The sequence below is a fragment of the Oryctolagus cuniculus genome, chromosome 9 (assembly GCF_051225735.1).
Source record: "Oryctolagus cuniculus isolate XC-2025 breed Fujian yellow rabbit chromosome 9, ASM5122573v1, whole genome shotgun sequence".
Lineage (NCBI taxonomy): Eukaryota > Metazoa > Chordata > Mammalia > Lagomorpha > Leporidae > Oryctolagus > Oryctolagus cuniculus.
This window is the reverse complement of record NC_142875.1, coordinates 74,716,998-74,734,089: the sequence shown is the minus strand read 5'-3', so window position 1 is coordinate 74,734,089 and position 17,092 is coordinate 74,716,998. Positions and strand designations below refer to the sequence as shown.

The 17,092-nt window shown below is 43.5% G+C and overlaps 1 protein-coding gene across 1 annotated transcript in view; it reads left to right on the top strand.

The window, feature by feature from the left end:
• The first annotated feature begins 611 nt into the window (after nucleotides 1-611).
• FREM2 (FRAS1 related extracellular matrix 2) overlaps nucleotides 612-17,092 on the top strand; it is a 217,465-nt gene continuing 200,984 nt past the window's right edge. The window contains exons 1-2 of the mRNA XM_017350619.4: nucleotides 612-6,100; nucleotides 11,123-11,212. Of these exons, the coding sequence (XP_017206108.4) occupies nucleotides 967-6,100; nucleotides 11,123-11,212 (5,224 nt within the window). The 5' untranslated portion in view covers nucleotides 612-966. The remainder of the gene's footprint in view (nucleotides 6,101-11,122; nucleotides 11,213-17,092) is intronic.

The following is a 17,092-nucleotide window of genomic DNA, read 5'->3' as shown; positions in this document are numbered from 1 at the left end:
GTCTCCTCCCCCCTTCTACGCCGTGAACTTTGATTGCAAAGGAGGGGCTTGTTAAGAACTCACCCATCTAGGACTGAGCCCGTTGTAAGTTAAGGAGAAGGTAGCCTGGGGCCGGGCCATGACACCTGCTCTAGCTTTAACTGTGATTTTCAGCTGTCCTGCTTTTCTAAATACGACCCTCCAAAGATTCTTTTCAAACTTCACTGGGTTCCTAATTCAAACTCCAGCGGCTTTGCAGCTCGCCTTCCTCGCTAGTCGGCAAGTTTGCGCGAGCAAAGACCTTGCCTTTGCGCGGGTTTTCATTGAACAGACGGAGCGGGCGGGGAGGGGAGAGTGTGGCAACTGCAGCAATCCTCGGGGCGATACGCAGCCGCAGGCGCACTAGGAAGGGAGCCCAGCGCGGCCGCCTCTGCCTACAGCTCCGCGTCCAAAGGCGCGGAGCCCCGTGCGAGCGAGCGTGGGCAGCCCATGCCACCGCTCCCCATACTCAAAAAGACAACCTGCCGCGCCTCCGGTCTCCGCCCCTCTCCGCATTTTCCCCGCCTCGGCCCCTCCGAGCTGATTGGCAGAAATCACTACCCAACCCTTGAGCCGGGGCCTCCTACCGGGACCAGCGATTGGCCTCCCGGGACGCCTGGAGAAAGGGGGTGCGAGAGGAGGGATTTCCCTCAAAGCCCAGGGTCCCGGGACCTGAGAGGGAGGAGTGGAGGGGCTCAGTTCTCCGCGCCACTGAGCCGCGAGCGGCGGAGCCGGACCGACTGCGAGGGCTTCCTCCTCGCTTGTGGTTCCAGCTCCGCCTGCGCCGCGCGAACTTTCCCATCCTGGGGACCCAACCTCGGCTCCAGCAGCGCCTCCCAGGCAGCGTGCGGAGTCCCTGGCACTTTTCTGGAGTTGTCTCTGGTTGCCTGCCTGGGGACAGATTTGCACGCTTTCGGGCTGTCTTGCCCGAACTCCAACACCTGGACCATGCACGCCGCTGGTACCCCAGGAATCGCGTCCCGCGCACACCGGACACCACGGCAGCGGCTGCTGCTCTTGCTTCTCCTGTCACTGGTAAGCCGCGTCCCAGCACAGCCCGCAGACCCCGGCCGGGCGTTCCTGTTCCCCGGTCTCTCTGGGGCTGCAGGGGTCCCTGCCGAAGAAGCCATAGTGCTGGAGAACCGCGGGCTCCGCGTTCCGTTCGGCCGTGAGGTATGGCTGGATCCACTGCAGGACCTGGTGTTGCAGGTGCAGCCAGGGGACCGCTGCGCAGTGACGGTGCTGGACAACGACGCGCTCGCCCAGCGACCGGGTCGCCTTAGTCCCAAGCGCTTTCCTTGCGACTTCGGCCCCACAGAGGTGCGTTACTCACACCTGGGCGCGCGCAGCCCGTCGCGGGACCGCGTCAGGCTGCAGCTGCGCTACGACGCGCCGGGAGGGGCCCTCGTGCTGCCGCTGGTGCTACAAGTAGAGGTGGTTTTCAGCCAGCTGGAGGTTGTAACTCGGAATTTGCCCTTGGTCGTGGAAGAACTTCTGGGGACCAGTAATGCTCTGGACGCACGGAGCCTGGAGTTTGCCTATGAGCCAGAGACGGAAGAGTGCCGCGTGGGCATCCTGTCCGGACTGAGCTCACTCCCTCGCTATGGAGAACTGCTCCACTATCCGCAGGTCCCTGGAGAAGCCACAGAGGGAGGCGCCCCGGAGCCTCTGCTGATGGACTGCAAAGCTTTCCAGGAGCTGGGCGTGCGCTACCGCCACACAGCCCTGAGCCGCTCACCAAACAGGGACTGGGTGCCCATGGTGGTAGAGCTACGTCCGCGAGGGGCTCCTGTGGGCAGTCCTGCTTTGAAACGGGAGCACTTCCAGGTGCTGGTGAGGATCAGAGGAGGGGCTGAGAACACCGCCCCCAAGCCGAGCTTTGTGGCCATGATGATGATGGAGGTGGACCAGTTCGTGCTGACCGCCCTGACCCCAGACATGCTGGCAGCTGAGGATGCTGAATCTGCCCCTGACCTGCTGATCTTCAACCTCACTTCTCCGTTCCAGCCTGGCCAGGGCTACTTGGTGAGCACTGATGACCGCAGCCTGCCACTCTCCTCCTTCACTCAGAGGGATCTGCGCCTCTTGAAAATAGCCTACCAGCCCCCCTCTGAGGACTCGGACCAGGAGCGTCTCTTTGAGCTGGAGCTGGAGGTAGTGGACCCAGAAGGAGCAGCCTCAGACCCTTTTGCCTTTATGATAGTGGTGAAGCCCATGAACACACTGGCTCCAGTGGTCACCCGGAACACTGGTCTTATTCTCTATGAGGGTCAGGCCCGGCCCCTCACCGGGCCTGCAGATGGTGGATCACAAAACCTAGTCATCAGTGATGAGGATGACCTAGAGGCAGTGCAGCTGGAGGTGGTGGCTGGGCTCCGACATGGTCACCTTGTCATTTTGGGTGCTTCTGGTAGCATTGCTCCAAAGACTTTCTCCGTGGCTGAGCTGGCAGCTGGTCAGGTTGTCTACCAGCATGATGACAGAGATGGCTCGCTGAGTGACAACCTGGTACTTCGCATGATGGATGGAGGAGGCAGGCACCAGGTACAGTTCCTGTTCCCTATCACCTTAGTGCCTGTGGATGACCAACCACCGGTCCTCAATGCCAATACTGGACTGATGCTGGCAGAGGGGGAAACGGTGTCCATCCTGCCCCTTCAGCTGAGTGCAACTGACATGGATTCCGATGATGCTGTGCTGCTTTTTGTGCTGGAGTCACCCTCAACCACAGGGCACCTGCTTCTCCGCCAGACTCATCCCCCCCATGAGGAAGAGGAGCTTACCAGGGGCCAATGGAAGAAGCAGGGAGCATTTTATGAGCGACCAGTGACAGAGTGGCGGCAGCAGGACATAACAGAGGGAAGGCTGTTCTATAGGCACTCTGGGCCCCACAGTCCTGGACCAGTCATGGACCAGTTCACATTCAGAGTCCAGGATAACAACGATCCCCCTAATCAGTCTGGGCTGCAGAAGTTTGTGGTACGCATTCATCCTGTGGATCGCCTGCCTCCAGAGCTGGGCAGTGGTTGCCCTCTTCGGATGGTGGTGCAGGAATCCCAGCTCACACCACTGAGGAAGAAGTGGCTGCGCTACACAGACCTGGACACAGATGACCGAGAACTGCATTACACAGTTACCCAGCCCCCTGTGGACACAGATGAAAACCACTCGCCAGCCCCGCTGGGCACCTTGGTCCTGAGTGACAACCCCTCAGTCATGGTGACGCATTTTACCCAAGCCCAGATCAACCATCATAAAATTGCTTACAGACCTCCCAGTGAAGAACTGGGAGTGGCTGCTCGAGTGGCCCAGTTCCGGTTTCAGGTGGAGGACAAGGCTGGGAATGTGGCTCCAGGCACGTTCACCTTTTACTTGCAGCCAGTGGACAACCAGCCGCCAGAAATCCTAAACACTGGCTTCACCATTCAGGAGAAGGGCCACCATATCCTGAGTGAGACTGAGTTGCATGTTCATGATGTGGACACTGATATGGCCCATATCTCTTTCACTCTCACACAGGCACCCAAGCATGGCCAGGTGCAAGTGTCTGGGCAGATCCTGCCTGTTGGAGGGATCTTCCACTTGGAGGACATCAAACAGGGTCGGATTTCCTATGCACATAATGGAGATGATTCCCTGACGGATAGCTGCTCCTTGGAAGTCAGCGACAGACACCATGTGGTGCCCATAACTCTGAGAGTGAACATCCGGCCAGTGGATGATGAGGTACCCATGTTGAACCTTCCTGCTGGCACTCTGGAGTCTTATTTAGACGTCCTAGAAAATGGGGCTACTGAAATCACTGCCAGTGTTATTAAGGGGACCAATAAGGGCACTGATGATTTGATGTTGACTTTCCTTTTGGAAGATCCACCCTTGTATGGGGAAATCCTGGTCAATGGAGCTCCAGCAGAGCAATTTACCCAACAGGACATTTTGGAAGGCTCTGTTGTCTATGCGCACACCAGTGGTGAGATAGGCCTGTTGCCCAAAGCAGACTCTTTTAACCTAAGCCTGTCAGATACATCTCAAGAATGGAGAATCAGTGGCAATACAATCCAAGGAGTTACTGTGTGGGTGACCATCCTTCCTGTGGACAGCCAGCCTCCAGAAATATCTGTGGGTGAACAGTTCATGGTACTGGAAGGTGATAAAAGTGTTATAACCTCAACTCAAATAAGTGCTCAAGATATTGACTCCCTGAATGATGACATCTTGTGTACTATAATTATTCAGCCTACCTCAGGTTATGTTGAAAATATTTCTCCAGCACCAGGCTCTGAAAAATCAAGAGCAGGGATTGCTGTAAGTGCTTTCACTCTAAAAGACCTCAGGCAGGGTCACATTAACTATATCCAGAGTGTCCATCAAGGTGTGGAGCCTGTGGAAGATCGATTCATATTTCGTTGTTCTGATGGCATTAATTTCTCAGAGAGACATTTTTTTCCCATAGTGATCATACCCACCAATGATGAACAACCAGAAATGTTTATGAGAGAATTTATGGTGATGGAAGGCATGAGTCTGGTCATTGATACACCCATCCTCAATGCTGCCGATGCCGACATTCCCCCAGATGATTTAACTTTCATTATTACACGATTTCCTACTCATGGTCACATCATGAACCAGCTGATAAATGGCACAGTTTTGGTGGAAAGCTTCACCTTGGACCAGATCGTAGAAAGTTCCAGCATTATTTATGAGCACGATGACTCTGAGACACAGGAAGACAGTTTTGTAATTAAACTGACTGATGGCAAGCACTCCGTGGAGAAGATGGTCCTCATCATGGTTATCCCTGTTGATGATGAGACTCCCAGAATGACCATCAATAATGGACTAGAAATAGAAATTGGGGAAACAAAAATCATCACCAACAAGATACTAATGGCAACTGACTTAGATTCTGAAGACAAATATTTGGTTTATATTATTCGTTATGGGCCCAGACATGGCTTACTACAAAGACGGAGACCTATGGGTGCCCTTGAAAACATCACCCTGGGCATGAATTTTACCCAGGAGGAAGTGGACAGAAACTTAATCCAGTATGTCCATACTGGACAAGAGGGCATTCGGGACTTAATTAAATTTGATGTGACTGATGGGATAAACGCTCTCATAGATCGCTACTTTTATGTGTCCATTGGGAGCATTGACATTGTCTTCCCTGATGTGATAAGTAAGGGAGTGTCCTTGAAAGAAGGTGGCAAAGTCACACTAACAACAGACCTACTAAGCACCAGTGACTTGAACAGCCCTGATGAATATTTAGTTTTTACCATCACCAGGGCCCCCATGAGAGGTCACTTAGAGTGCACAGATCAACCAGGAGTGTCCGTCATGTCCTTCACTCAATTACAACTGGCTGGCAACAAAATCTACTACATTCACACAGCCGATGATGAGGTGAAGATGGACAGTTTTGAGTTTCAAGTAACTGATGGACACAACCCTGTTTTCCGGACATTCCGTATCTCCATTAGTGATGTGGACAACAAGAAGCCAGTGGTCACCATCCATAACCTGGTTGTCAGTGAAAATGAAAATAAGCTGATCACTCCCTTTGAACTCACAGTGGAAGACAGAGATACACCTGACAGACTCCTGAAATTCACTGTCACCCAGGTGCCTGTTCATGGTCATCTTCTTTTCAACAATACCAGACCTGTCATGGTTTTTACCAAGCAAGACTTGAATGAAAACTTAATCAGCTACAAACATGATGGCACTGAGTCAAGTGAAGACAGCTTCTCCTTCACAGTAACAGACGGTACCCACGCCGACTTCTATGTCTTTCCTGATACAGTATTTGAAACAAGGAGACCCCAAGTGATGAAGATCCAAGTCTTAGCTGTTGACAATAGTGTCCCCCAAATTGCAGTGAATAAAGGGGCCTCCACACTTCGCACACTAGCCACTGGACACTTGGGGTTCATGATCACAAACAAAGTATTGAGAGTGGTGGACAGAGACAGCCAACACCTTTCTCTCAGGTTTATTGTGACAGAAGCCCCTCAACATGGTTATCTCCTCAACCTGGGCAAAGGCAACCACAGCGTCACTCAGTTTACCCAAGGTATGTATCAATTTCCTTATAACCAGTGGGCGTTCCAGGTATCATTTCCAGAGAAGATAGCTGCCACTGAAAGCCATACAAAGAATGCATAAAATAAGAGGTCAAGGAGAGGGGCCAGGGAAGGTAAGGGGAGAACACACAGACTGAGTTCCCTTGGAGGACAGACCCCTTAACACTGTATGTCCCACTACAGTGACTGTCATTACAGAGTAATAGAAGTGTTTTGACAGTGACAAGGTACACTCAGGGCAGGAGCCAGACTTTGGAATTAAAACCAGCAGGCATTCCAATCCTGCTGCATTTGCCATACCTACGAACCCAAATATTGGCTAGGAAACCTGAGAATTCTTTGTTTCAAATGCTGCATATAGTTCATGAAGCATCTTAGCACCTTCAAACATCTAAATTGTATTTATTCACAGTGTTATCATTATCTATTGCAATTCAGAAAGAAAGACTTCAAATTCATGTTACTTTGGTTAATTTTAAGAGCACTGTTCTGTTACTGTTAAAATTGTTAGGGATTTTGTAGCTAAAAGAAAAATAAGGGCTTGTTTATATTTACTTTGAGATTTTTTTAAAAAAATTCTGTAATATTTCATGACTCAGGCAATACCTGTCCAAAAACAGAAGTCTTATCTAGAGTTATAACGATGATGTCAAGAGGGCATGCTTCCAGCAGGCGCCGCGGCTCACTAGGCTAATCCTCCATCTGTGGCACTGGGTTCTAGTCCCGGATGGGGCACCGGTTCTGTCCCGGTTGCTCCTCTTCCAGTCCAGCTCTCTGCTGTGGCCCAGGAAGGCAGTGGAGGATGGCCCAGGTCCTTGGGCCCTGCACCCGCATGGGAGACCAGGAGGAAGCACCTGGCTCCTGGCTTCAGATTGGCGCAGCGTGCCAGTCGCAATGCGCCGGCCGTAGTGGCCACTTTGGGGGTGAACCAACGGAAAAAAGGAAGACCTTCCTCTCTGTCTCTCTCTTTCTCACTAACTCTGCCTGTCAAAAAAAAAAAAAAAAAAAAGAGGGTGTGCTTCCATAGTTTAAACAAAAAAGGAGAGAATTCTTAATGAGATATGAAAATACAATATGCTCATCTCCAAAACCTGCCTCCAGTGTGTCATTAAGAACATGAAGATGTGTAAACAAGATTAGTAGCAGAAAGAGTGAATTCTTTCATCATTTCAAACCTGCTTTCTTTCCTATTGCAAGCACAGTAACGAATACCAGTTGCCTCAAATACCTGCGTTCTTGAGAGAACAGGGTTTTCTACCCTCAGTTTTCTTTGTGTGCTAACACAGTCTGAGACAGGAAGGGCAGGTGACCTGTGCAGGGTTATTCAGTGACGGAAGGGAGAAGCCCATTCAGCATGTTGGTTTGGGAGTTAGAGCTGTGTTTCTAGAATGTGCAACTTTCATCACAAAGGGATTTGGTTGCTTTCATGAAAATCGCACCATGTCAGAATGGAAACTAGATCTATTCTATGCGGGCTCTGTTAGTAGAGATGAAGTTGCAGGCAAGGACATCCCAGAGGGGGTGTTCTTTTCCTGCAACCATGGTGTACTCTTAGATAACAAATGCTTTCATAAACATGGATGTAGTGAAATGTAGTGTTAAAGTGAACTGCTTCTCTGTTTAGATGCTGGCAAATAGCCCCACACCCCAACCTCCTGATTCTTGGCTAAAAGCCTGAATATATCCTAAGGCCTGCAGGGACAGGAAAACCTGAGTGCCAAATGTCATGCCAGGCCAGCAGAAAACTTTTGTGTGAAGCTTTCTGAGGATAGAGATGCCATTGCAATCTTAGACTGGTTTATTTTCATGGAAACTGAAGAGGATGAAAGGAATACATCAGAACATAGAGAAGGGTGCTTCAAATCACTCCTCTGACTTAAAAAAGGAATCTGAGTTTGGAGATTTTAAAGGAATTTTTAGATGCAGACAGACCTGTGAATTTCATTTAAATTCTGTGGTCCAAGTCCAGCAGCTCAAAATATTAGAATAATGCTTGTTAAATATTGAACCCTAAAATTATGCTATTTCATTGTAGGCTGTTGTTTCTCTGAATGAATTTGAGTAACATATAATTTTTATGTTATTGATAAATGCAGAGTAGCTATAAGTTTATTGTAAAAGGTGATGATATCTTTTAAAAAATTAGCTTTTATGGGAAATTGTTGCATTCCAATATGAACCCAAATATTGACTAGAAAAATCACACAGCACTCATTGGAACAAGTCGAGGCTAGAGTTCAGTTCAGAGTAGTTATTTATGGAGATTAGATAAGTGATTAAAATGGAGAAAACTCCATCAGAGAGCTGTTGTGGCTGCTCTTCTGTTAGGAGAACTGGAAGCAGAGTTTAGAATAAGAATATGCAGATTTTTTTGCTGTTTTTGTCACTTTATAAGGGAAGGCATATGCCAAATTATATTTTGATGGATATTTGATGCACTGAATTAAGTCAAATTAGCATTGATAGAGAAAGTTTTTCCTAAATTGAATGACTAAATTACTACCAGAAAAACACTCATTTTAAAAACTTACTAAATTTCATTATTAAAGAAAAGTTAACAATGTAGAATTAGGAAAGTTATTTGGTTATTCCAAACTTTATCTCTTTTTTCTTTTTTTAAACTTTTATTTAATAAATATAAATTTAGAAAGTACAACTTTTGGATTATAGCGGTTTTCCCCCCATAACCACCCTCCCACCTGCAAACCTTCCAATCTCCTACTCCCTCTCCCATCTCATTCTTCATTAAGATTCATTTTTAATTATCTTTATATACAGTAGATCAACTTAGTATATACTAAAAAAATTTCAACAGTTTGCATCACACAGACACACAAAGTATAAAGTACTGTTTGAATACTAGTTTTATACCCAACCCCTGGGTCTAAATCACTTGTCTCAAGTACTTGGATTATTTTTTCCTAATGATATCTTGGGTGGATACCTTAAAAATCAATTCCAGGGGAGCAGAAATTCCCACCAGAGTTTGAGCCAGGTGTAGTTACCAGGTCTGCTAGGAAAGTGAGAAGGGTTATAGCATGTTGCCAGTAATCAATGCTGCATGCCCTAACTTGGAGGAGAAATTTGACAGCTGGGTGTCATAAAACATGTTCGTGTTCTTTTTACCTTAAGGAACAGTTCATAAAAATCACTTTTGAAGCAGTAACTTACTTTCATGAAACTATATCCATGATGCTGTATTTTTGATTAAAAAACATTTACACATAATGAGTGTACTCTACAGTTTCTTTTTCTTTTCTCTTTGTTCAGTCTATATATTTTCTTATAACATTTAACAAGGAATGGAAGTGCTGGATAAAGATCTTTCCCCCAGGGCCAGAGGTCACTGTCCCTGTGGCCAGGATGTGTAGTCAGCAAAGTTCACTCTCTTCTTTACTGATCAAGTCAAGGCTGTAAAAGTTAAGCATTGTAAGGATGAGAAGGCAAAGAGTGTTTTGGGGGCTTTAGTGCTGGCCCCTATGGAAACATTGCACATTCAAGGCAGAGATTTGTGTGTGATGTACCAGGCCACTCAGCTCTTTCCTTTTAAATTAGGAAACAGTCAAGCCTTTACTGATGATTATAGACCTTGGGCACAGGGATGCGGGAAATTAAGATGAAGAAAAATCCCAGCAGTGTTTGGTCTACTAGTTAAGATAGTCATAGAGAAAGATTAAAATGACACTAGAAGGAAGGTCTGGGAAATTTTTATAGAGTTAGACATGGAGTGATAAAGAAAAGCAAAAACTCTGAGACTTTCTGCACCTCTAAGCACTCTGTTAGCAAGAAAGTAACATGAGCTATCAAATCAGATAAGCACACACAACACCACCACCACCACTACCCAACCTCACCCCCTGCCAAGGTATTTCTGGTGGCATATGGCTCACCTTTCAAACTGTATAAGCCAGAAAAGAGCACATGTTTCACATCTGTGAAGTCAAATTATAAAAATTCAAGGAATTAACTCATTGATCCTAATACTTTGCCCACTTGTGGATATTCTTCCTGAAGTCATTATCTTATATATGATAACTTTGAATTCCACATCAGGAATTAAGTACAGCTTTAGGAAATTGAAAACTGTAGGATATGTACTAGAATCTGATGTCTACACAAACAGATACTACATAGACACTACATACTGTTGTTGAATCTATTTCTAGCTATGATCTTGATTTTATGTAGCCTTCAAAACTCTCTAATTGGCCCAGATCAAATCATAATCTTGTATCAGGGAATAAAATATGTATTTTTAATATTGTCTGTGTGGCATAATTAATAAGGGGAACTGGCAAAATGGATAAATAAATGTTAAAAAGCACTTTTTGTCAGTAATGAAAACAAAACATTATAAGTGAATTTGCTAGAGTAGGTAGCATAATTTTCTACAATGAATGGAATTTCTACTTTTATTGGATGTTGTTTGTTCTAAGTTCTCCTTAACACTGAGTCACAATAGTTATAGCAATCAGTGGGATTTTAAAAACAATATCTCCTTTATTAGTTCTTTTAAACTTTGAATAACTTCAAAGAAGCCTGTTACACCACAAAAGGTTTAAAAAAGAAGCAGAAGCAGAAGAGGAGCCAGCGTGCAGAGGAAGAGTCTCTTTCCTCTGAAGGCCAGTCCTCTAGGGAGGCAGATGTGATTTCAAGAGTCCAGGAAACCTGCCATGACTCAAAATATCTTCCTTTCCACCTGTCATGGTGTCTGACATTCCATATTTAGATAGTCACTCCTTTGGTGTATGAGCATGTAAATACCACTGGGAGGGGCAACACCTTGCTATTATTATAACCTAACTCTTGCACTCTGTCTGTATAAAGGATCATATTTCCAGTGGACAGCTGAAATCAAGGGGCTTAGGGACCCGAGACATTTGATAGCACTGTTCCTCTTAGCAGGAGGAAAGGATCTAAATATCTTGACAGATAAGTCGTAACCAGTAGGATTTCCCACAAAAATGAGTCACAAGTCTTACTCCATCACTTTTTTTTTTGTTATTTTCTAGCTGACATTGATGACATGAAAATATGCTATGTCTTAAGAAAAGGAGCTAACACCACAAGTGATATGTTCCATTTTGCAGTTGAAGATGGTGGTAAGTATTCAACTCTCCTGGTAGCAATTACCAGAAGAGGGACTTTTCTTGGTTGTTCTCTGACAAGGAATCTTTATTAGGTATCATTTCATGCTCACCTGTGTGTGTACGCAATGAATGTGGTATTTGCTATAGAATTTCTACAATCTCCAATCAACAGAGTCTTACTTCGTCATGGTTATAGATAGATGATCTAGTTATATTATTTTTGTCTTATGCTTTGTAAAGCACTACAGAGAGAGAGAGAGAGAGAGAGAGAGAGTCTTTTTAAATAAGATCTCTACGTCCAGTTGATCAGTTTTACACCCTGCCTGAGATTTCCTACTTGAGATGACAAGAGGATGTTGGAATCCAGTAGAGCTCCACTCACAGCCATGTGCCCAGCTGGTTGTATCTGCCCAAAGGAGGAGCCTTTTCCTCATCTGTACATGTGAACTAATGCTGGTGTGACAACGTGTTGCATTCACCAGGACATGAAGGCTGAATAAAATCTGTCTAATCTCACCACTCACATGCTATCTGATGATTTTGTTAGTTTGGAGATTTGGTGGCCCAGTCTATCTCAAAGTTTTCCATGACAAATTATGAAGACTACTTCAGGATATGACACTGTCTAAGTCTCTTGGGCAATATTATCATCATTGCTCCCACAAAACCAATGATCACTCACATTCTTTTCAGATCTTGACCACTCTTCATCTAACCCTATAGTCTTGGGTAAAAACTCATCACTATTAGATTGATCAGGCAGTTGTTTCTGTTCTTTGCCTCACAAGAAGCAAAAGAAACTCAGGATGTACTTGTGTTTTGTGAACAGGGTGCAAGAAGTGAAGGCATATATGAGAGAGGAGAGCAGAGAGAGCCTATACTCAGTCAGCCATTTCCTTTTTAATCTTTTAAAAATGGAACACTATTAGGTCATATAACATCCTCCTATGTTTTTTGAAGCACTAAGCAGGTTTGTTTAAAATATCACTGAACGCATACCATTATCACAGTTCTAAAAAATGGCCATGAGTGGGATGTGTGCCAAACAAGCAAAAATGTGTGTTAAGAGCTTCAACTGTTTGATTACTTGTATGAATCAGAGGTTTAATAAAGAGAATTCCTTTATTTTAGAGGAGTCAAATCATAGCTTAGTATTCCATATATTGATAAAAGGAATGCTAGCAAGAAGCAAAGTTCTAAAATTGAAACCAACATTTATAAAAACATATAGTTGTTGAATCTTGCTGCTTTGAGGGGAAATTCTACTCTGAGTAAACTTTAGCAGGAGACCTTGAAGTCATCTAAGTACTGGTTCAAGAAACCATGCTTATCTCTTTGAATAATTGAATAAGCCTTAATACCAAAATACTCATTTTTTTATTTATTTTTGGAAGTTCAATATCCAGTAGCTATAATTATTCTTAGACATTTTAGCCTGCACTATTTTTTACATTTGCTTTTTCACACACACACACACACACACACACGGATGCACGCACCATTATTGCACACACTCTTAGCTGGGTAGAATGATAGAATCTCCTTTAACAATTTGATTTATATTTCAAACTTTGGAAAACCTTATGCATTATCATACTTCAAAAATATTAAGTGAATAATGACTAACTAAAAAGGCTAGGTTTATTTCTGTATTTGCTTAAAATATATTGAGGAATGAAGTCACTTCAGGAGGCTTTTCAGGGCTGCAGTTTCAGAAGAGAGAGAGAGGAATTCCAGAGATAATCTTTACCCTCTTCTTCTTCACAGGCATAGTTTTACTAAAGGGGCACAGGCAGATTTTGGCAAACTGTTCAACAAAGTTTCTCTTAATTCTCTGGATAGAAGAAAACTTTGACAGAATAAAAACAGAGAATTACAAGATTAAAGAATGAGAAGTCACATGTACATTTCAAGATTATTTTGAGCTGAGTCTTGGGTTTTCTAAACATTTTTGCATCATCATGTAACTATTCTAAGCTTTAAGCAGTGCAGTGTCATCTAAATTTATGTAGCATAAGCTATGGTGATCTGTCTATTGTCTGCTTTACAGAGTGATAAGAAGTCCATCCATAAAAACATTCCCATGAAATGTACAATTGACTTCCTTTATTTTACCTCTGGAAAACAAATCAAGGCAAAAATGCCTAATAAGAACCCTGTCCTCCCAATTCCCTTTCTGATCCACTAAATTCACTTTCTTCAAATCAAGAAGATTGGCTTTAGGAAGACACTAAGAAAGTTATTGGGGCAAACATAATCCTTGAATAACACAGACACACATGCACACACACACACACACACACTATGGAGTATTAGTACTCAGCCATTAAAAAATGAAATCCTGTCTTTTGCAACAAAATGGATACAACTGGAAACGATTATTCTTAGCAAAATAAGCCAGTCCTCAAGAAACAGATATCATATATTTTCCCTTATCTGGGGTAACTCATAGAGTACCTAAAATGTAATGTATTGGAGTGAGATAGACATTTTGAGATTTGCTGATTTAGTTTACAGCCTTTGTCTCTTCTGTTGAGGAACAGTGACCTTCTCTTCGTACTATTTGTGGAACTCTTTACTTGGTGTAGGGTTCACTTTATGAATGTTAAGTAAATTGAAAATAGATCTTTGTAAAAATTAAGAGTGGGAATAGGAAAGGGAGGAAGAAGGGTTGGAGCATAGGCGGGAGGGAGAATAAGGTAGGAAGTGTCACTGTGTTCCTAGGTCTGTATGTATGAAATACATGAAACTTGTATAACTTAAATAATTTTTTTTAATTTTTCTTTAAAAAATATAATAAAATGTAACTGGACCAAGAATTAGAGAATAAATTGAGAACAAAAGTCTAAAATCTCTTGTCTCAGATTTAATTACATTATCAAAAGAACCTGGCTAGGGGTGAGGGTTTGGCATAGCAGTTTAGATGTTCATTGGGACACAAACAGCTCTTATTGGAGTGCCTGTGTTTCAGCCCTGACTGTGCTGTACCTACCAGCTCCCTGCTGATGCACACTCTGATGGGCAGCACATGATGGATGAAGTACTTGGCTCCCTGCCACAACATGGGAGCTCCAGATTCAGTTCCAAGTCCTGGGTTTCAACCCTGCTCAGCCCTATTTGTTGTGGGCACTTGGGGGCATGAACCGGTAGATGGGAGATCACTATCTATCTATCTCTCTCTCTCTAGCTCTAGCTCTTTCTCTCTGTCTTTCTGTCTTTCTGCATTTCAAATAGATAAAATAGATAATTCTTCCAAAAGACTTAAATATTTTTAAAAAAGAACCTGATGAGCACAGAATTCTCCTGATGTACTAATGGAATTGACACTACGCACCACTAAAGATATGGTGCTGAGGACACACTTACTGCATTTGGGGTTTTGGATCACTTCCGAGATGTTACCAAATGATAGGAGTAAAGAGGACCCTTTCTACAGATATTGTCAGGATTTTCACCTCCAGGGAGTTCTACTGGATTTGAACTTAGTATTGATTGATATCACACACACACACAAACACATCCAGAGATCCATAGGGTTATTATTCCTTGGAGTTTTTTCAATTAGGTTTTACTTTTTAATTTTTTTAACTTTTATTTAATGAATATAAATTTCAAAAGTACAGCTTTTGGATTACAGTGGCTTTTTCCCCCCATAACCTCCCTCCCACCCGCATCCATCCCATCCCCCACTCCCTCTCCCATCCCGTCCCATTCACATCAAGATTCATTTTCAATTATCTTTATATACAGAAGATCAATTTAGTATATACTAATTACTTTTTAAATTTTAAAAAATTTAATTATTTGAAAGGCAGAATGACAGAGGGAGAGACTGAAAAAAGACAGGTTTTCCATATGCTGGTTCACTCTCCAAATGCACACAACAGTTGGATTTGGACCAGGTCAAAGCTAGGAACCAGCATCTCCATTTGTCCCCGACATGAGTGAGCGGAAGCCAAGTACTTGGTCTATCATCTAATGCCTCCCAAGTGTATTAGCAGGAAACTGGGCTGGAAGCAAAGGAGCTGGGACTCAAACCAGCACTCTAAAATGGAAAGTGAGCATCCCAAATGGTACCTTAACCTACTATACCACAATGCTTGCCCCTCAATTAGATTTTAAACCTTCCATATATTACTTAGTTACTTAGGCAATTTTGCTTTCATAGCATCTCTGAGTTTGGTGAAGCAACTACAATACAAGTCAGTATTATTCCTGTTTGGCAGATGAGAAAACCGAGTCACAGAAGTGAGTAATAGTCCTTCAACTTTCACAACCAAGCAACTAATGGTTTCTCTGAAGCCCATATTCTTTTCCCCAAAGCTAACTGATATCTTCTACACTTATTCAGGATGGATGTAAGAGGAAGGACAGCTATTTAACTTCTCCGAGACCTCTAAGACCAATGATTTGGGATGTTTTAACAGATGAGAGCAAAGTCAAAGTGGCATCATTTGATAAGGCACACAAAATATCTCATGTCTTTTGGAATGAGTATTTTTATTTTAAACACTTTGACAGTCTAATGTTGTGAACTTTAGTACTCTTCTCTGGCATCTTAAGTGTAATTCTTAAAATGATCAGCCTATCAGAAATAGGCCAACTGGAATACTAGTGAAAAGCATGACAATTTTATGTCAGTGTAGACCATTCATCCAGTGTTCTGGGGTCAGCCAACACACATGAATGTACAGGTACAAGCAGTAAAGTCAAAGCCTGAATGTCAGGAGTGTATTCCAGTTGACTGTGGCTTCTTCTTAAAAGGGTACTTCATTTTTGTGAGAAAATGGACTTGAAACTCAAGTTTATTTTGGTGCAAAAATTTTGGAATCCATGTATTGTTATTTTCATAATGGGCATTTTCCATGAACTTTTTGAATTGTCCCCAATCTTCTATGCTTGAGCTAAACTGTCTTCCATCTCTTTTTATTTTCAATCTTTGTAACAAGTGGCTCATAATATAATAATCCTACAAACCATGGAATTACATCTTCCCTTGATGATGGCCTCTTTGAATTCCTATTGTAGATCAAGTGCTTTGGGATTTTGTGGGGGAAGAAAGCATATATCCTTTATTCCATTGCATAGGTGAGCAGAGTCTTATCTGATCCCTCTTCAATGTTCACCTCCGTGAGCTTTTTCTGTGGGATACTCTAACATGAAAGTGGTATTTCAGTCCCTTTTTAGTTTTCTATCCATGGAATTCCTCTAGCTTTTTACTGATATGAAAGCCAGTTTCACATAAGTGTTCCATCTATGTCTCATTCTCAGCCCAAATGGCTATTAATCACTATTGAGCACCCTGCTCAAATGTCACCTCCTCTCCAGAGTTTCTCCCTGTATCATGATGACAAAGTCAGTCATGCCCTTCTTTGTGCTTTACCCCTGACTTCATCTACAAAAAGAAGCTCTTACTCCGATCATTGATCAATATGAAGACCCCTGTTAGCAAAGAAGGCAAGCTTCACATCAAAAAAGATTATCACTTATCTTGGTGCCTAACTGCTTTCTCATGGTTGAGCACCTGGTCAATACTTAGTAGATATTAAAATGAATTAAAGGGAACAGGCATTTGACCTAGCTGTTAAGATACCCAAATCCCACACCAGAGTCTTTGGGCTTCCATTCTTAGCTCTGGCTCCTGACCTCAGCTTTCTGCTAGTGTAGATTGTGGGAGACTGTGATGACAGCTCAACTATTTGGGTCCCTGCCACCTGCATGGGAGACCTGGATTGCATTTCTGGCTCCCTGCTTTGATCTGGCCCACAGCTGGCTGCCACAGGTTTCTGGGGAGTGAACCAGCAGATGGGAGCTCTGTGTCTTCTTTCTAACTCTCAAAAAAAATAAAAATAAAAAAATAATTGGGAGAAAAGATTCTCAATCTTCATATAA